The following is a 22,198-nucleotide window of genomic DNA, read 5'->3' on the forward strand; positions in this document are numbered from 1 at the left end:
ATAATGATTGTGTCAATGGCATATAGAGCGGTGATAGATGGAGACAGTTTAGGGAGATCTGCCATGTATATGGAGAAGAGTAGGGGAGATAGCAGAGAGCCTTGAGGGACTCCGGCCGTGATTCTCCTCTCTGTGGATCTGATACCATTGTGAAGAGACAGGTTGAAGTAATCTAGAAGTCATATATTTTCCACATACAAGTAGTGAAAAGGTTTATCATTTTATTATTAAAATACTCTGGATCAGAGACAAATGCTGAACGTTTTTCCACTTGGTTAGACTATAAATTAAAAATACAAAAGAAATTATATTCATGGTTTAATCCTTTATTCAAATTTTTATTCATCCACAAATAAAGTTTGTGGATTAAGTATCTTCACATTTATTTTTATTTATTTTATGTTAAACAACCTCACGATGATTATGTTAGCCATATAGACAGTGAAATATGTAGAGTAATACATCTAGTATAAATAAAAACATATACAAGTTAAAACCTGGTATTTATCATTAATGAAAAGTTGCTTCTTTCTATTCTTCATAAAGCTCTCAAAAACAGGCTTAAAGCATGTTTTTCTTTAGTCTTTTAAAACCTTCAGGTATTAGGATCTTCCAACTTCATACTCAATAAAAATGGCTTTATTTACTGGCATTATCCAGAAATTTTCATTACAAAAACCATCACTTACAGAAGCATCATGTTTACAAGTGCTGCATGTGCATATAGCAGGGAACTCATGGTAAAGATGTTTTTAACATCTGCCAAGACACAAAAATCAACTTCAAACATTTCTAAAATATGCAACAGAACATGCTATGTACCTGGTATTAAATGCTTTAAAAGATAATTATCAGATAATTACTGTCAATTTCTTTTTATAATTTTCATCTCTAGATCAATTTTAGCGTGCATTTGTGCAAAGGTTCACTTTTCACTTCTGTTCCTGTTTTCAGTCATGATTGTACTACTCTACTGGGGTAGAGTACACATACAAACACTAAAAATTATTTAAGTATAAAGAGCTAATAAGCTTCATTTCGGCAATGAAAACATTACTTAAATTAAGGGGACATTAAATCCCACATAGTTTTAAAACCGAATAAGAAACTCAAAGATTGGAATCAGAGAGTTTCTTGCCGAATATAGTAAACTATAAAGTATCGGCGACACTAGCGTTAGCCAATGCAAGTGACCCTAGTACGTAGTACAATACCGGGCAACTCGTGGCAAAGGTGGAGGAAGTTCAGATCACTATTCTTAGGTATTTTCCATAATGTAAAAACAGGAAATGTGTTTTTACATTATGGAAAATACCTAAGAATAGCGATCTGAACTTCCTCCACCTTTGCAACGAGTTGCCCGGTATTGTACTACGTACTAGGGTCACTTGCATTGGCTAACGCTAGTGTCGCCGATACTTTATAGTTTACTATATTCGGCAAGAAACTCTCTGATTCCAATCTTTGAGTTTCTTATTCGGTTTTAAAACTATGTGGGATTTAATGTCCCCTTAATTTAACTAAAAATTATGAACATAAAGAAATACAAATACATGCCACGTTTATGTTCAACAGTAAGGAGGCATAGGCTGTCTGTCTTTTAGATGATCACTGATAATGTTAAGTGGTGTACGAGTAATGTAGACATGGTACGTAAAAGTTTTATAACTCAAAAAAAATTGTTTTTCATAGTTCTTTCAGAATAATTTTTTATTATTATTATTATTCATGACACCTCCAAGGAGTCCGAAGACTCATCGCAGGAGGACACCTACAACTGTCTCAACCACTACACCGAACCTCTACTACGAATCATCTCTATTTTTTTTTTTTGTCTGTAAATTGCATGTGTTCTGAAGGTGTAAGTCTGAATTTATGTGAGTTGGGACTGTCTGTATTTAGACCTATTTTTTTAGGACTTAACTGAGAAACACATGTCATAGCATATGAATTCTTTTAGGCTTTCATTTTATTGAGTATACTTTTCAAATGCCATTTAAATTGCTTCCTAGCTCTTTCCATGCAAATTTGTTGCAAGTAAGAAATCTGTATACTTCTAGCATTCTCTACACTAATGAATGTGCAGTGTGTGTGTGTGCAGTACAGAATAATATTCTGTCCATGTTCCATTATCACAGTTCCAAGAGAAAGAGAGAGCTGTTCATTACTGCAGGTAAGGACAATGATTACCATCTGTTTCAGAAGTGAGTTGTAGCATCCATGTATGTGTGCGGATGTATATGTGTTCATTGTTGGATGTAATTTACTTCTTGCGTCAAGGCAGGGAGCCAACACACTTGTCATATTTGCAGACATCTGATAAGACTTTTCTTATAGTTTGCATTTTTAAAATATTTCATTAATCATAAGATAAATGTCTAATTTCAGTGAATTTGTTCTGTATCTATCTTCACATAAAGCTAAATTACTTGGCTGTAAATAAAAAAGATGGGATAGGATACACAGCCACCCACACACAGGCAGATATTTAAAAAAGTAAAATATACTTTGCATAAGTTTTTTTCAAGAAGCAAACCCCAGTATTTGTTCTGTATCTGTCTTCACATAAAGCTGAATTACTTGGCTGTAAGTAAAGGAAGATGGACGGACAGACAGACAGACATTTAAAAAAGTAAAACATACTTTGCATATGCTTTTTCAAGAAGCGGACCCCAGTATTCATGCCTTTGCCTGGATCTTGCATAGATTAACTGTCCATGAATGGTGGGAAGTCTATCATCAACTACAATATCAATCCAAGTTCCGAATTTCCAAAACCGAAAATGAAATATACCTGCATACCATGTAGAATGATTCATACTCAGTTGCTGTTCGTTACTCTCAGGAATTACCTATGGGAGAAGTTTTAAAGTAAGAGTAAGATCATGATTGTCATGAAAGAAAAATGTGCACATTATAAATACGAAACAAATATAATAATAATCCACAGTACTAACAGGCCTTTAAGGTCCATGATCTACCCAGTCTGGCTTTCATAAACATAATTTTTTTTTAGGATAATAAGGTAGTTAGATTATTCCTAAATTATATGTGTGTATGCATGTGTTCTCCTGGCTGGTTTTCGCCTGTTTTGCAGAGTAACAAGTTTCTGAGAAGAGAAACCCTTCCACCTCCATATGAGAATGACTAACTCACTTTAAAATGGAAAGTTCTGATAGAGGTTCTTTGCATTCTTGATGGGATTCGAAGTAGTGAAGATACTGCACACACAATTTTTTTGCATACAATTTGGTAAAGGATTAAATAAATATCTAATTTCTTGTTAAGTATAATTTACAAACTGTAGTATTTCTAACCAAATGGGTTTGTCAAAACTAGCTGAGCTCTAACATAAAACAAAACCAAATGACATTCATTAAGAATGATGATTTTATGTCAGAATATCTGAAAGGAATATTGTAAGATCTTCACTTTCCTTAAAGAATAGTTCCAAGTGCTTCAGACCCAAGAAGTATTTACATCAGGCTATTGAAAAAATTTTGCCTTGGTAACAGCTAATTTGAATAGTGATGGGCATGCTAGGGTCAATCTTAGTAGTCTTGTGTGCACACACACACACACACGCACTGCAGGAGATGGAAAATGTCCTAATTTCATTTAGGCAGGCAGTATCTAATGAAGATAAATGTTCTCACTGCCTTTCACTAATCTACATTTACATGCTTATAGGAATTTCAATCTATGGTACAAAGAAAGCTCTAATAAAAGCATAAGAAAACTTGTTCCAATGTAGATCACTCTCTATAACAACCACCATTGTTGAAATAGCTGAGCAGCAAATAAAATATCCCTAACATGTTTAATCTATTTTTTTATTTTTAGTCTAGTATACTCTTCTGCTTATAAAACTCACATAAAAATTGTTTTGTTAAAACAAAACAAGGTGATTGTGCCTGTGTAGCCTCATAGTAACTTCCATGACGCCAGAACAAAAAAAAAAAAAAAAAAAAAAAAAAAAAAAAAAAAAAAAACAGACCACAGGTTTGATTCTAGTCAATAATTAGGGTACTTTGTTGTAATTGTAGAGTCAATCTTTAGTGTAATGTTCATTCCCTTGGAAAGTCAGATTTTAATTCCACAGTTCAAAAAACATTAACTACAGAAATTGACTCGCCATTTCAGAGAGCAATACCAATTACAGTTAGGAATATAAGATAGTGGCAGTTGCCTACCATACTTTCATCACCTGCATGTCTACAAATCTTCATCAATTTCCTGCCCTGTACCCTCAAGGGGTGTACAGGATATGATAGTACTACATGAAAAAATTACATCATTACTAACTTCCTATCTACAATTTTCCTCCAAATCAGTCTGTTACTTGTCAAGACTCCAACATTATCAGATCTTATATTTCTATCGTCTAAGGCACTTTGTACCTATCAATCCACCTATATCTTGGTCTTCCTCTGGGTCGTTTTGCTGCCAACCTGGCAGAGAACACTTGTTTTGCTAATGTTTTCTCTCCCATTCTATTTAAGTGAACATACCACCTGAGATTCGCTCTGCTAATGCATTCCTGGATGCTGACAATGCCAAGTTCTTTCCTAATATCCTCGTTTTTAATATGATATTGCCATTGATGCAGGTAATTTAGTGTTCCGTTTAATTTCTCTCTTATTCCATATGAATTTATTCAATTGACTTCCCACCATACCAGCTTTATTGATTCTGTTGTCTATTTCTATATTCAATTTACCATCTTCACTAAAAATCGTGCCTAAGTAGCTGAAATGTTTTACTTGTTCCACAGGTTCTCCATTCACAACACAGTTGACATTTTCAATGATTCTGCCTATTTTCATTCTCTTTGTCTTTTTATTACTGACCTTCATACCATATCTATTACAACAGTTATTCAATTTAGTCAGAAAATCTTGCAGACTTGTAGTGGATTTATTTAGAAGTATAACATCATCTGCATAAAGTAAAGAGCTGACATTAACATCTCCAATTTTGATATCATGTTTAATACCACTTTCCTTCATAATGTGATCCATATAGATAAAGAATAACAGAGGGGATAATGTACATCCTTGTCTGATGCCAGATTTAACATTAAACCTCTTCCTGTACTTCCTTCAATTCTAACTGCTATCTTATAACTCAAATAAAGACTAAGTATTGCTTGATATAATGCCCCATTGACACCATATAACTTTAGCGTACTGAATAGCTTCTCTCTTGGCACCTTGTCATATGCCTTTTCCAAATCGACAAAACTTAAATACAGATCTTTGTTATATTCCCATGCTTTCTCGACTATTTGTCGTAAAGCGAAGATCTGATCCTGACAGCCTCTATTTGGCCTGAATCCAGCTTGTTCTTCACCAAGCTTTCCTTCCACAATTCTTTTCAATCATTTCTCAAGTATACTTGCATAGATCTTGCCAGGAACACTTAGTAGGGAAATACCTCTGTAATTCTCACATTCGGTTTTATATCCCTTTTTATATATGGGTACTATGAGAGCTCTACTCCAATCATCAGGAATTCGTCCCTCTGTCCAGGCTTTCTGAACTATGCAGTGCAGCCACTGTAAGACTTTTATACCACCATACTTCAGCATTTCTGGTCAAATATCATCCATTCCTGCTGCCTTTCCACATTTTAAGCCTTTGATAGCTTTTTCTACTTCAAGTATGGATATGTATTCCTGACTGCATGTCTGTTCAGTGTTTTTTACCACTGTGCTGTTATCACTGCTTCTTTCATTTAGCAGTTTTTCAAAGTAATTACTCCATACTTCAAGGATATCCTTTTCTTCCGTTTTCATGTCACCTTTATCATCTCTAACTCCTATTACAGCACTCTTCCCTCCATTCCTAAGCTTCTTCAATAACCTCCAGAATATTTTGCCACCTTCTTGATATTTATTTTCTATATTCTTTCCAAAGTCCTACCATGACTTTTGTTTAGCTAGTTTTACACAGTGTTTAGCATTCTTGCATTTGTCTCTATATTCTCTAAGAGCACAAAGCTGACTTATTTGCCAGGAACTTTTGATATGCTTTCTTCTTTTCCTTCACTGCCTCTTTAACTTCCTGTGTCCACCATGGAGTTCTAATTTTTCTATCCTTGCAGACAACTTCACCACATGCCTCTCTAGCTGATTCAATCAGGGCTTTCTTCAAGGCTTGCCACTGAATCTCCAAGGTCTGATTCCTGTTCTCAAACTCTTTCATTTTTTCTACAATAATCTTTGTATATATTAGTCTATAGTTCACATCTGGGAGCTGCTCAACTTTTATTTGCTTTAACACTTTTTTACATGTTATTCTTTTCGAATATGAAATTCAATTTTATCCTGCCCAAGACTAAATAGTGATCACTTCCAATTTCAAATCCTCTGTACACTCTGGTGTCCTGCACCAGGGAGAAAACATCACTATCAACAATAACATAGTCAATAAGACTTTTCTTATTCCTTGCCTCTTCTCTCCATGTGAATTTGTGCACATTTTTATGTTCGAACATGGTGTTAGTAATAACCAGTCCATGTCCTAAGCAGAAATCCAACAGATATTTGCAATTATTATTAGCTTTGCTCTTTTCTCCAAATTTTCCCAAAATATTTTTGTATGTCTCACAATCATTTCCTACTCTGCTATTTAGATCCCCAACAAGGACCAACTTTTCCTTTTTCATTGTGTCAGTTGCTTTTTATAAAGTATAAAAAAATTCCTCCACTTCTACCTTAGTAGAACCTTCTGTGGGACAATAGGCACAAATAAGTCTCATTGTCCAGTTCCCCATTCTCATATTTGCCCACATTACTCTACTTGAGACTAACTGCCATTCAAGAAGATTAGCCTCGTATTTTGTGTTGAATACTATGGCTACTCCTTCTTTTCCTTGATTGTCATTGCCTGAATATAACATTTTGTATTTATTGCTCAGAAAGATCTCACCAGTCTTTGTCTTTTTTGTTTCAGTCACCTCTATTATGTCGATCTGGTACTTATCTAATTCCTCAGCTAGCTCCATTTTCTTTGCCATTCAGGCTTCTATGTTGATAGTACCGATCTTTAACTCTGGCAATGTTGAGTTGGGGTGTGTTTTCAGATTTGTTCCAGTAGCTGACTTTTTGCTGTTTGCCCTGGTTCCCTGGCGAAAACAACGGGGGCCTTGTTTAACCGGGCAACGTCCCAGCCGGCATGAAATTTTGTCATGTTGCACCATCATTTTTTATTTTGGCTTAACCAATAAGAATACAATTTGGTCGGCTAAATCCCAAATTGCCAGCCCATCCTCATTCGTTCAGTATCAAAGTAGATACCCAACAGGGTGCACCACGAGAAGGTGAGGATTGGACATTAGGTCAAAAGCCCTGGTCGGTTCTCCGCATTCCTTTAAAGGCTATGTGGAGGTCTCCTCTCAGTTATACAGCTTTGACCCTTAAGCACTCCTACAAATCTTCATTAGAAGGGAAATTCAACTCTGGTGGGGTTGATGACTAAGTTTGAAGACCAGCTGTCTAAAAGTTTCCAAACGTCAAGCCTAAAAATGTTTCATCTACTTTCTTTGGAAAATAAAAAACTCAAAAGAGAGAGGGAGAGAGGGTCCCATGATTTTTGGTTTGACCAAGAATCTCATGATTTTTGGTCAGCCTATAATCATCAACTCTTATCATCCAACTACACGGTTCCATGATTTGTCACCCACAGCACTGCAATTATTTCATTGTGATCTTTGATATAAACTTATATTCATGTTTTTACTTAAGAAATAAGTTGGACTATTTATTACTGTTGCATGCTGAAAATATTAAGCTTCATAAAGAATGCATTGCTGTTTGTAAATTTTTAGAAGCAGCACATTTACTGCTGTTAGCCAAAAATTTGTTTTTTATTATATTTAAAGATGATTTTAAACTTGAAGTTAACCTTTCCTCTTTATTTAATTATTCAAAATCAGCTGTTGCTAAAAAAAATAATGTAAAATAACCTGATATTGCTAAACAGCACATATTATACACATAGTTTCCTCACCTTACAAAATACTTGATATCCTCTTCCTTTCAAGAGCATTATTTCTTCTGAATCTACACCCAACCCCTAAGAATGCCCAGTACTATTCAGAAGAGGGAAACTGTTTAATAGATGTGCTTCTTTTGCAGACTATACAATCACTTTCTCATAGGAAATCAGTTTATGCATTATACTGTTTCTACAGTTATGGGTTCTACTACACTGAATTGGCCACCATAATTCCTCCACTTTCCTGTAAACGTAAAAAAAAAAGCAAAGGCAATTTGCAATCTCTCTCTCTCTCTCTCACACACACACACACACACACAGTTCAGTTTGCACTTATTAAACCAACTTTGTCATTTTCTTTCATTCCATCTAGCTCTATTTTGTTTCAAGCACCTAACCTCAAAGTTTATAACTTTCAGCTGTTCAAGAAAGAGATCAATAGATTCCTTCTTTCTCCCTAACCATTTGTTCATGTAAAAATTTAATAGACACAAATAAACTTCAACATGTTCTGCTAACTATTACTGATAGCATCTTCAAGAAGTTAACCATACTAGAGAAGAATTGAAAAATGCTCTGGAAACTCCTAACAGTTACTTTTTGAAAATTATAATATTACAGAAATATTATCCATAAAAATATGTTGCATATTAGGTATGTAACTTGTTCAATGTTTGGCCTCTCATGAGCAGCATGTGACTTGGTGTCTTAGGAACCTGATACTGCTTATGTTTTCAACTGAAAAGTCATGTGAACAAGTTCCTCCTTACTCAAACCTCTTCCCATACACAGTACTGACTTACTATATGTTGATCAATCAACATCTTGTGTATAAGTCTAACATAAAATATCCTATCTAGGAAAAATGGGATGAACCTGAGGTTGGTCCATAGGAGGAGGATAAGAAGAAACTTTTTCTGTGGGTTAGAAGTTTGAGTGCAAAGGGATGGTGGGCGGCAACTATGTGCATTTCAATGGATTTGTTGGGGGGGGGAGAATTATTGATCCTAGTTCTGATGAAATTTATCATGGAAATACTTATAGAAGATGCATGCAGCAGATACTAAATGCCTGTGAAAAAGCAGTTGAAGTAGGTTGACCAGAGATGGGTCACTAACCAGTCTGCTTGTTCTCTTCTGTATTTCACTAAGATTTAAAGAACACCATGATGTGTGAGCAGTACTTGATTGATGGGTGGTTTCACTGATAGATGTCATCGGCAAATATGTATTGGATTAATGGTCAACTGGAGCAGCTTATTGATGTAGAGAAAAAAAGAGGGTAGGTGAGAGGACAGGACCTTGTGGGACCCCAGGATTAGTTGCATAGTTAGAAAACAGGAAACCATTTACTATGACATGCAATATGCATCCAATAAGAAAATTGACAATGCAGTTGCAGACATCACAGGACAGACCAAAAGATGGGAACTTACTTAATAGACCCTTGTGCCAGACCTGGTCAAAATCCTAGAAATCACCAAGTGCAACCACTTGGGATTTGCAAAACTTTTTGACACTATTAAGCAGAGGTGGGTAACATAGGTGAGCAGATCTCCTAATTGGCATTGGCAGAATCCACATAGACAGTGACTTATTAGTTGAGTATCTTCGAGGTGGTATAGGAGTTGAATGTTGATGGTTCTCTCCATTACATTGGAGAAGACTAAAGCAAGAGAGAATAAGCAATAGTTTGATGGTAAAGATTCATCACCCATCATGTTGGAGGCTTAAAGGTTTGTATACAGCACTCAGAAAGGATTAAAACAGAATTTAATACTTCCTATATTTCGTCTCAGTCACTGAGACATATTCAGGAATTGCAAAAAAACTAATGTAACATCTACAAAAATGCCACACAATACTAAGCCCAACCACGTGGGTGACTAAAGTCCTATCTAGGTGGAGCTCCCTCTAAGGGCAATTGTAGGTGACCTAGAATGTAAGGTGGAATCTCTGATGATAAGTGTTTCCCAAATCTTAGGAAGCTTAATGCAATTGTATTTATTAAGATTTGGTTGATTGTTGAGAGCTGCAGCCGATTCTAAAAATAGCCTCTCTTTTTTGAATTTGCTGTGGTGGAGCATTGTGGTTTTTTTCCATGAGATCCTGTGGGTTGTATCCAAGACATAGTAGTGGTTCCAGATGTATGACTTGTGTTCCTCCAGGCAGATGGTTGCTGATCTGTCTGTAAGCCAAAGTATGCCAGCTTGCAGGAACAGGGTACTTTATAAACTCCAGGCACTGAGAGAGGAGAAAGCTGATCTTATGTAGAACAGATAAGAGAAGCAAGTTTGCAGTGGGGCTTAAATGCTGTGTGTAGGTTATACTTTTTTAAACTCTTTTAAACTGGCTATTTTTTTCTGATGTGCCACGGATGTAGGGTATGGTGATGGCATTTCTAAAATCATTCCGAAGAGAAGACCAGGGAATGGGGGCGGGGGAGAGAGAACTGATTATCTTTTTAATACTGTGATCGCTGTAGCCATTGGAGAGGAAAGTGTTGTGTATGCGGTCAAGCTCAGTTGTAAGGGCAGTTCCACAGGAACAAAGATTGTGGGCTCTCTTGGTTAGAGTTTTAATAATGCCATATTGTTGAGAGGGGTTGTGCTGGGAAAGTTTGTAAATGTATCTGCCTGTGTGCATAGGTTTTCTATATACAGTGAAGGAAAGTGTACCGTTAGGAAGGCGTGTAAGTAAGGTGTCTAGGAAGAGTAAACAATTGTTTTTTTTCCTTTTTCCATCGTAAACTGGATTCTTGGATGTAGGCTGTTGAGGTGACTGAGGAAGGAGTTTAGTGTGTTTGGACCATGAGGCCAAATGGAGAGCACATCATCTACATATCTTAGCCAGATAGAAAGTTTGAGAGGGTCTGAGTCTATTACTCATTTTTCAAAATCTTCCATATAAAAATTGGCAAGAGGGGGGGTGAGCGGGGGGGGGGGACCCATGGCGGTTCACTCTATCTGCTTATAGATTTTGTTTTTCCAAGAAAAATAACCAGAACTGATGGCAAAGGAAAAGAGATCTAAGATGTCTGAAGGAAAAACTTTTTCTAAGAGTGTTAAGGGAATATTGGTAAACAATGAGATGTCAAAGCTTAACAATATGTCTGTGTTATTTAAGGTTAGATTTTCTATTAGGGTTTTAAATTGGGTAGAGTTTTTTTTATAGGAGTTGGAAAGTCCAGTGAGGGGGGGGGGATCAGAGAGTTGGCCAGCTGTTTTGACAGTTTGTAGCCAGGAGCATTAGTGCTATAGGTCTTAGTGGGGAATTGGGTTTGTGGATTTTTGGTAAACCATATATTGGGGGGGGGAGAAAGGTTTGAGTTTTTTCGTAATGTCAGGAGGCCAGGGAAGATACTTTTTTAAGTAAGTTTTTTAATTTTTTAACTTCTGTTTTTGTGGGGTCGTGTTCTAGTAGGATGTAGGTAGAGCGATCTCGAAGGATAATCTCCATTATTTGATTGTATTCTGTGTTATTAAGAATGACTGTGGCATTACCTTTATCTACTCTGGTGGTGATGATACTCTTTTCTTTCCGTAATTTCATGAGAGCAGTGCGTTGGCCGGACGATAAATTACTTTTTGGAGGAGAAGACTAGTGAGGATGTTGGCAACATCAAGCCTGATGTTATTTGCTATCTCCAGCGGTAAGCAACAGATCCCGTGTTCGATAGTAAATATTATATCAAGCACCGGCACTTCGTTCAGTGTGACTGTGAAATTGTGGCCAAGGCTTAGGGCACAAATGGCATCGTCGATCCTTTTTGGGCAAAAGATTAACTACTGTCTAAAGCAGTTGAATTTGCAGTTGCAGTTTGGATTTACACAGATTGTTATACTTTTTGATATGTTTATTTTTTATTTTTTTGAAATTCTTTCTGTGCAGAAGCTTCTGAAATGCCAGAGAGAATGGGCCAAAGCTCAGGGTTAAGTACAGCAAAGAGATCTGATTGTAAGGAGCCAATGGCGGCATTAGTCTCAGAGAGGGTGGCACGAGTAGTGGCAAGTGGTTCCTGCAGTAGAGCAAAACTGGCACGGTTATATATGCGGAGGGCTTTTTTGGAATGAAAGTTGATCTTTAGTTTAACGCAGTTGGGTATCACTATTGTATCCCGACATCTTTTTAAATGTCGGGAAAACATCCTCCCCCAGTCTTTGCCTCCAAAAAATAATTTATCGTATGGCCAACGCACTGTCATGAAATTATGGAAAGAAAAAAGTATCATCATCACCAGAGTGGATAAGGGTAATGCCACGGAATACAATCAAAAAATGGAGATTATCCTCGGAGATCGCTCTACCTACATCCCACTAGAACACGACCCCACAAAAAACAGAAGTTAAAAAATTAAAAAACTTACTTAAAAAGTATCTTCCTGGCCTCCTGACATTATGAAAAAACTCAAACCTTTCTGTTCCCATCCCCCTCTGAATATACTGTTTATCAAAAATCCACAAACCCAATTCCCCACTAAGACCTATAGTAGATGCCACTAGTGCACCTTGCTACAAACTGTCAAAATAACTGGCCAATTCTCTGACCCCCCCTCACTGGACTTTCCAACTTCTATATAACAAACTCTACTCAATTTAAAACCCTAATAGAAAATCTAACCTTAAATAACACAGATATATTGGTGAGCTTTGACATTTCCTCATTGTTTACCAATATTCCCTTAATCGATACTTTAACACTCTTAGAAAACGTTTTTCCTTCAGACATCTTAGATCTCTTTTCCTTTGCCGTCAATTCTGGTCATTTTTCTTGGAAGAACAAAATCTACAAGTAGATAGAGGGAATCCCCATGGGTTCCCCCTCTCACCCTCTCTTGCCAATTTTTATATGGAAGATTTTGAAAAACGAGCCATAGACTCAGCCCCTCTCAAACCTTCTATCTGGCTAAGATATGTAGAAGATGTGTTCTCCATTTGTCCTCATGGCCAAAACACATTAGACTCCTTCCTCAGTCATCTCAACAGCCAATATCCAAGAATCCAGTTTACGATGGAAAAGGAAAAAAACAATTGTCAACAATATGGCATTGTTAAAACTATAACCAAGAGAGCCCACAATCTTTGCAACTTTGAACAATCTTTGAACCACCCTTACAACTGAGCTTGACCACATACACTACACTTTCCTCTCCAATGGCTACAGCGATCACAGTATTAAAAAAATAATCAGTCCCCCCCATTCTCCCAGTCTTCTCTTCAGAAAGAGTTTAGAAATGCCATCACCATACCCTACATCCATGGCACATCAGAAAAAATAGCCGAGAGTTTAAAAAAGTACAATCTACACACAGCATTTAAGCCCCACTGCAAACTTGCTTCCCTTATCCATTCTACAAAAGATCAGCTCTCTCCTCTCTCAGTGCCTGGAGTTTATAAAGTACCCCGTTCCTGCAAGCTGACAAAGTATGTCAGCTTGCAGGAACAGACAGGCAGGCAGATCAGCAACCATCCACCTGGAGGAACACAAGTCATACATCTGCAACTCTACTATGGTCAGTCAGGCCTGGCTGACTATGTCCTGGATACACCCACAGGATCTCATGGAAAAAACCACCTTGCTCCACCACAGCAAATTCAAAAAAGAGAGGCTATTTTTAGAATCAGCAGCAGCTCTCAGAAATCAGCCAAATCTTAATAAATACGGTTGCATTAAGCTTCCTAAGATTTGAGGAATACTTATCATCAGAGATCCCACCTTACATTCCAGGCCACCTACAACCCTTAGAGGGTTCTCCACCTAGATAGGACTTTAGAGTCACCCACGTGGTTGGTCTGTGGTATTTGTGTAGATGTTACATTAGTTTTTTTGTAATCCCTGAATATGTCTCAGTGACTGAGACGAAATATAGGAAGTAGTAAATTCTGTTTTAATCCTTTCTGAGTGCTGTATACAATCCATTAAGCCTCCAACACGATGTCCTCACAGCACTTAATACTCATAGCACTAATGAATAGCCTTTACACACGGGTTCATCACACATAGGAATGGATTGTGTATGGGTTAGTTTCAAAGGTAGATACCAGTAGAATAAGAGAGTATAAAAAGCCAACACAGAGCAGGAATCAACTGTGAAGCAATTCCTCAGGACCAGGACTTTTTGGTTTGTAATTTGGAGGATTTTTCTCACCTAACACTCAATGCCCTTATGACTTTTTTGATGAAAGGTCATAGAGGCACTGAGTGTTAGGTGTTTGGAATGGTTGGGAGACATTTACCAAAATATCTATGCATGCAGTTGAGGAAAAGTAATGTGTCCCGAGAGTTCGAAGAATGAATAGAGTAGGAGTCAAATGGATGTGTATTCTTATTAAGGAAGAGATTCGTAAGAAAAGGATGATGTGGAAGGAATACCGTTTGCATAAGGATGACGTCCGTTATGAACGGTATAAGTAGCAGGCTGGAATAGTCACAACTGTTGTGTGGAAAGCAAAGTCTGAGTATGAAAAGAAACTGGCTCTGAGTGCTAAAGACAATCCACAAGAATTCAATCGAAATGCTGCAAGTAAAAGAATATGAAATAAAAGAATGAATATGAAAGGATAACTCTTCTAAATCCAGATGGTATGAGGGTTACAGATGCAGAAGAGGTTGTTCAGTTAATAAGTGCCCATTTTATTAAAAGCTATCAACCTGGTGAACACAACATTGAGCTACTGTTACTTCTTCACTAGATGAAAAAACACAGGTGTATGAGGCCAAAGTTTTAGAACTGTGGCACAAATTGAATAAAAATTCAGCAATAGGGACTGATGGAATATCAGCACGTGTGCTATGAGTGTTCAGCTGAACTGGCCAGGCTGTTTAATATGAGTCTCAGAACAGGGAATGGAAGGAATATATGGTATTAATAATTACCATATATTCCTCCATTTCGCAGGAATGGAAGGAATATATGGTAATTCCATTGCACAAGTGTGGTGCAAAGACCGATGTATCCAACTATCAACCCAATTAGTATCTCAGGAGTGGTGGTGAAGATTTTGGAAAAATTGGTTAGGGCTCACATTCAGAAATGGGTTGACAGTGAATCTCTACTTTGCAATGAACAACATGGGTTTACTAAGGGAAGGTCACGTTTTAGCAACTTGCTCACATTCTATAACAATGTTACCATTGAACTAGACAAGGGGAAATGGATACACCATGATACTTTTGGATTTTGCTAAAGCTTTTGACAGAATACAGCATGGTAGACTGTTGCATAAATTGGAGAAAATGGGTTTGAGTTATACAATATTAGCATGGATAAGAGGATGGCTGACTGACAGATATCAAAAAGTGGTATACAGGGGATCTGAGTCTGCAAGGTTTAAGGTAACAAGTGTTGTACTACAAGGATCAGTGCTTGGTCCACTGTTATTCAATCTGTACATTAATGATATTGGGAAGGATTTGATAAGTGACATACAGTTACTTGCTGATGATGCAAAGATAGGTAGGATAATCAGGAATGCTGCTGTTATGCAGACTTTGCAGAATGATTTGAATAGGCTGGAATTGTAGGCATGGGAAAATGGGTGTCAGTTCAATGTCAGTAAATGTAAAGTCATTCACTTCGGCATGATTAGATATCCAATGTAATATTATATTGGTGGGATTAGGCTAGAAGAAACTGATGAGACTAGTGATCTTGGAGTGTTAATAGATAGGAAGTTGAAGTTCAGGGGCCATGCGGCAAAGATTGTAAATACAACTCAAAAGATAATTGCAATGCTGAAATGAATGTTCACATGTAAAGATAAGGATATTATTTTGCCTCTTCACAAGGCCTTGATAAGACCTCACTTGGACTATTGTGCACAGGTCTGGTCTCCTGGTTTCCATTGTGATTCTGATATATCAGAGTGAGTGCAAAGGAGAGTGTTAAAAATGATATCAGGATTGTGGAATATTGATTATGAAGAGAGAGAGATTGAGAATTTGTAGACTGCAGACACTAGCAAACAGGAGAAAGAGGAGTGATATGATTGAGACTTACAAACTTCTTTAGGGCCATACAGAATTTCAATTTACGGAGGGTGGGGAAAGAACGAGAAGGCATCCTTGGAAACTGAGAATGAAGGCCGCAAAGAAGGGCGTGAGGGCTAGATTTTTCTCTCAGATGAGAGGGGGGGGGGATACGGGATTGGAATGGATGGCCTTTGGATGTTGCGAGTACAAGCAGTGTGAATGAATTCAAGAATAAGTATGATAGCTGGTGTGTGTAGTATGTGGCCTTCCTTGATGAGTCTCTGACTCCCTGGAGGTCTCTCTCTTAATAATAATAATTTCTGAATTTTTAATTAGCAAATTAGAAGATGAAATTTTAATATCTTTAGACTTCTAAAGAAAGTCAACCCATAGAGGAAGATATCTCTAGACCAGTTCATTTCAACATCCACAACAAAAGTTATGAATTATCACAACTTTAAAAAATCAAACTTTATGCATCATTAAAGATGAAACAAAATAAAGAAATTTTATCTTCTGTTTCAACAATTTCTTCAAAACAGCCTATTGAAAAAATATATTAACACATCACTGTTCTCTAAGAAATCAACAAATATGATCACTGAAATCAAATATAAAGATTCCATTCTCTTACTCTATATTGATGGGATTTCTAGATATATATTTCAATTTTTAAAACAAATCAACATTAGAACTTCTTTCAAACTGGTTCAAATTTTACAGATTGTCAAAGGAGGACATTCCCCAAAAGAAAACATTCCCTTCAAGAAACATCTTGGCACATGATTTTGTGAATTGCAGGAAAGCATAATGGTCAATCTGGAAAAAGTTTTGAAATCTGTACCTGAATGACACTGAATGCAAAAGAAAAGATAAAACAGATAAAACTGGCCTCGCTTCTCACATATTTATGAAATACCATAAAATGGATTGGACATATGTCTCCATGATGTGCTAGAAGATTTATGGAATCTTCTGGAGTCCATAAAATTTCAAGACATCTTGAAAAGGTCTTATTCTACGTGATATTCAGAAGTCTCTTAACCTATATAACATGTCAGACTTTGATTATGCAAATAACCATCTAAAATCTATTTGGAACAATGAACGGCTTATGTCTGATATGTATATAATGTGTATATAACTCAACGAAAAGTAATACAGCCTCCTTAGCTTAGTTGGTATAGGTGAAGCCCTTTGATTGGAAAGACCATTGTTGATTTCGATTCTCGTCCATGATGTGAGGAACCTTTATCTGATCTCTTTCGACTAAAGGTGAGTTAACCGGTCTCATATGGAGGTAGGGGTTTTTTTTGCCAGCCTCATTGGCCGAGTGGTTAGCATATCTACTCTCCAGCCAAAAAGCTCAGGGTTTAAATTCCACAATCGGCATGGATATTTGTGATTGTCTGCGAAAAATACTAGTGGTGGTGGTGAACTGTAGATGCCATTGGTGTAGATGATGCTGTTGATGGATGATAGGTAGATGAGGTTGAGTGGTGGAGATGGAGAGTTGTAGAGTAAGTGCCCTCAATGGAGGTGTCAAATAATAATAACTGTTATTTGGTATTCCAGGCAAAATGTTTGTACATTTCTCTAGTATGGTGGACTTCATGAATACTGTCAGCAAACATGTTCAGTTTGTTTCTATTAAATATATGAGTGAAACCCATATATTATGGGTTTCACTCATATATTAGTTATTATTAATTACTAACCTTTAATTTTCCTCCAAATATGCACAGCACTGTTATAGAGTTTGCAACCTCTAGTGTGTATATGGGTTTACATTAAAAAGTAATAAGTGAATAAAAATATTTGTATTCAAATATGAAATACTCTCCTTATGAGAGAAAATATCAATATATTAAAGCAAAGTGGTCAAAATTCTAATTTCAGGAATGCAAGATTAAAAATCAAAACATGCAATGAAAATTTCTAAACCAATTTCAACTTTTTATTTTTTTAATATACATATTTTAAATGCAAAGTAGTATACTTTCATAATTCATTTTTTAAAGAAAATTACCTTTTGCCATAATTCTTTTTCTAATGCCAAGGCCGAGCAGGCTGCAACAAACCAACAATTTCCAAGCATGCCTTGAACAACATCAGAACTTCCTAAGCCATCCACAAAAAGTCTAGCATCTTCAGATATTTCCTGAAAAAAAATTTTTTTTTAATTCTGGTTGTAAGGCTTATAGGTTGGTTATTCATAATAATATTATTTAAGGAAATTGCACTATACATAATTGTACAATGTACAATCACAGTGTACTATATTAATTAGAATAATTTTAAATTAATATTTCCAATATTTTGATAGAGTCAAACTGTCAATATCAAGAAATAATGAACAAACTGATGTATGCACCAAGGTACACAGGATAAGTATGACTGAAGCAGAACAACAAAGGCAATTCTAAAGTCCTAAATAGTGTTCCCCTAGTAGGCTAGAATCAGTATTCTTGGCTTAGTTGGGATGAAGTTCTAAGGATGAGTGCTTCCAAGATTTGAGGCAGTTCCACACAACCAAATTTGTTGAAGTTGGGTAGGTTAAGGTTGAGGCAGATTCCAGGAAAACTCTTTCAATATTTAAATTTGCTACTGTGGAGTAAGGTGGCCTTTTTCCATTATATGTTCAAAGCATAGCTGACAAGCCCTGAGCAGCTGTAGTGATGGAAATATATGTAGTTCTTGTTTTGGCAATTTTGATGTCTGCTATCCAGCCAGTTTGGCCATAGCAGGACAACTTACAACTGCAGAGTACCACATAGACACCTGCCAGGTTTAGGAATTGTGACTGGTCTTTGAGGTAGCAAAAAAGGTATGCCAATTTTTTACACAGTATGGTGCAAAAAAAAAAAAAAAAAGTAACAAATAACTATAACAATATATGTTATGGAGTAAATGGGTTTATTAACAAAGGAATATTCACAACTATTGGTGGAATCTTGGTCAAATAAAGCATTAATAACAGTAGATTATGTGCTCAAAATGGGAAAGTTCTTTGTCAACTTGGAGAACAAGTTGAGATATCTGCTTGCCATATCATGTAATTTTAGCCCTTAGTTCATCACGATCTGTAGGCAGCTCAAGGTGGAATACCCATTCCTTCAACATACCGCAAATGAAGGCATCATGACATGAGATCAGGAGAATGTGAAGGGTATGAGAATTCTGTGAACCTTGAAATGAGCCTCTGGGGGACGTGTTCTGAAAAATAGGCTTTAAAATCACGTGATGTGTGACAGGTTGCTCCATCCTGTTGGAATACCTGTACACAAAACGGAATTTTTTTAGCATGACACATCCTACGCAAATCCTGGGCAAACGGAACCAAAACATTCTTGATGTAGAGTTTGCTATTCAAGGTCACAATTACACTACACTCTTCAATGAAATAGGGCCCAATTATGCCATGGCTGGAAACCACACCATGCAGTGACCTTGCTGTGAAGAGGTTTCTCTTGGACAAATTTAGGTCTCAAGAAACCTGTAGGTTTATTTGTTTGTTTATGCAACTGGTTAGATGTAAAAAACGCATTTCATCTAAGAACCAGACATTATGGAGGAAGGACAGATCTTCAGAGATATTGGCCAGCATGCATGCATGCATGCACAGTATTCAGGACTTGCAGTGTAATCCGTTGCTTTTAAACACTGACCCACCTGAATGATGTATAAAAAGGCACCCAGCTCTTTATGGATTATCTGTAGTGACCACCTTGGTATCTCAAGTTTTACCACTGTTCAGCACTGACTGGGTTTTGGACTGTAACACTTGCTCAAACACAAACACAGGTGATTCTCATTTGTCTTAACAGTTTGTAGTCTCCCCAAATGCCCTTTGCATTGTGGCAGAACACTCTCGGTACATCAGACCCTCTCATCTCAATTAAGACAATGATAACACTACTGCTTGGGGCACACTTACAGAAATGAGGAACAAACTGCTCACAAACATGTCATAGGCTTGTACCATTCACTCTAATAACTCTGTATGAATGAAAATAATGCTCAATGTTAACCGTCTTTTCTTCCAACACCACTGCTACAGCTAAATGTAATTGTGTAGACTCTACATGTGCTCTTCTATTAACATGCATACAGTCAAATGCCATATCTCATAGCGCATGTACTGAAGAGAGGGTCAAAGTTCAGTACTGTTTTTTTTTTTTTTTGTTGTTGTTGTTTGTTTTGTTGGTGCCATACTATATGATCAGTAAGTGGTTACAAGGTTGTATTTTTTTTTAGGATTTTTACTACTTTTCAGATGTGTCTTGGATGTATTGGGACGGTAATAGATTTAGTAATTTAGTGCAGTCAGTTCTGGAGGGGGGGGGGTGGAGGTGCAGTTTTGAGATTTTAATATTTTTGGGATATGGTAGAGATTGTAGTTATTGGCAAAGATGATATTGTGAATATGTTAAAATTAGTGGTGAAGGTGCATTACTATTGTACCTAATGAATTTCCCTGTTGTAAAAGGATTAAATAATCCCACACTGTTGTAAATGGGGGGAGAGGTTGACTGTTGGTGAATGTATCTGTGTGTGTGCGTGCACGAGTTTTCTGTAAACTGAGAATGCCAAGGATCCACAGGTTAGCATGCAATGAAGGCATCTAAAGGAGACACTTTTTTTTTCTTTTCCTAAGGATACTGGATCCAGGGGTCCTGATTATTAAGATGTGTGAAGAGCCTCAAAACAATGCGACTAAATGGAGAACACATCATCTACATAGCATAGCCCAACAGTAAGTCTATGTGGACTAAAGATTAAGGCATTTTCTTCAAAGGTAGTAGTAGTACTTCAAACGAAGTAGTTTGCCTAAGGAGTCTAATGTGTCTGAGTCATGTTGCCAAATAAAGAACACATCATTAATATATCTTAACCAAACAGAAGGTTTCAGATTGGTAGGATTTCACCCAAGCAGCCCTTACAGCGGAACTAGCATTTATTTGCCAAACCTTCCTGTCCAATGGTTACAATGCCAAAAAAATCTACAAATTATCTGTCCTTTCCACCTCCTAACATCCCTCTCAACATAAAGACTACAGTAATGCCATTACTATTCCCTATATCCATGGCACTTCAGAAAAAAATAGCCAGAACTTTGAAGAAATATAATCTATGCACTGCTTTCAAACCTTATTTGAAGCTGGCTTTCTTTCTCTGCTCTCCTAACGATCCACTTCTTCCTCTCTCTATTTCAGGTGTTTGATATGTCTTTCTTGAAATTTATCATATTATGGTCAGACTGGGAGATCTGTAAACATCTGTTAGAAGAACACAAAAAAATACATTAACCACCACAACTGTGGACCATGCCTTGGATATTTTACACAGAATCAGATGCAAGAAAACCACCGTGTTCCATCGCAAAAAATACAAACTTGAAAGACACTTTTTAGAATCTGCAGAAGACTTAAAAAAACAGCCTAATCTTAATAAATAAGGTTGTATTAAACATCTCAAAATTTGGAAAACTAATTCTCAGGCCTCCTGTCCAATCTAAAGCTAGCTAACAGCATCCAATTGGGTGCCCCTCACAGGACTTTAGTCTTTATTTATTCTATCTAATTTCTTCTCATTATTGTTTCTTGTGTGTATTATTACAAGTTTAACATTGCATTCCTGATAATGACTCTGTGACTGATGAAATATTGAAACCGATTAAACCTGATGTTTAATCAATTTCAATATTTGACCAAAGACTAGAGACCTCAGACATGAGAGTCCTGAGAAAGATTAGGACATGAACAGATGGCATCATATTAAAAATGAGGATATTAGGAAAGAACCTGACATTGTTAGCATCCAGAAATGTGTTAGCAGAGCTAATCTCAGGTGGTATGGTCACTTAAACAGAATGGGAGGGGAAAGATTAGCAAAAGAAGTGTTCTCTGCTAGGTTGGCAGGAAAAAGACCCAGAGGAAAACAAAGATATAGGTGGACTAATATAGTAAAAAGTGCCTTAGAAGATAGAAATATAAGATCTGATAATGTTGAAGTATTGACAGGTAACAGATTGATTTGGAGGACAATTGTAGATAGGAAGTTACTAATGATGCAAGTTTCATGTAGTACAGGTAACCCTCATATAATGCGGTACTTATACAATGCGATTTCGATATAACACGATGTACAAATTGTGGTAACCCTTTATCTATTCATATATTTTTTATTGTGCAACTTAAAAATCAAATTTTATCTTTGTAAAATTTG

General features: G+C 36.7%; 1 protein-coding gene across 1 annotated transcript in view; it reads right to left on the reverse strand.

The window, feature by feature from the left end:
• Positions 1-22,198, reverse strand: part of LOC150094942 (calpain-5-like) — a 151,250-nt gene that overhangs the window by 120,203 nt on the left and 8,849 nt on the right. Inside the window, exons 3-4 of the mRNA XM_090411403.1 lie at positions 18,000-18,131; positions 2,644-2,852 (exon numbers count right to left, since the gene is read on the reverse strand). Of these exons, the coding sequence (XP_090267529.1) occupies positions 2,644-2,852; positions 18,000-18,131 (341 nt within the window). The remainder of the gene's footprint in view (positions 1-2,643; positions 2,853-17,999; positions 18,132-22,198) is intronic.

This window comes from Typopeltis vanoorti, chromosome 21 (assembly GCF_054136105.1).
Source record: "Typopeltis vanoorti isolate ZY-2024b chromosome 21, IOZ_Tvanoo_1.0, whole genome shotgun sequence".
NCBI lineage: Eukaryota > Metazoa > Arthropoda > Arachnida > Uropygi > Thelyphonidae > Typopeltis > Typopeltis vanoorti.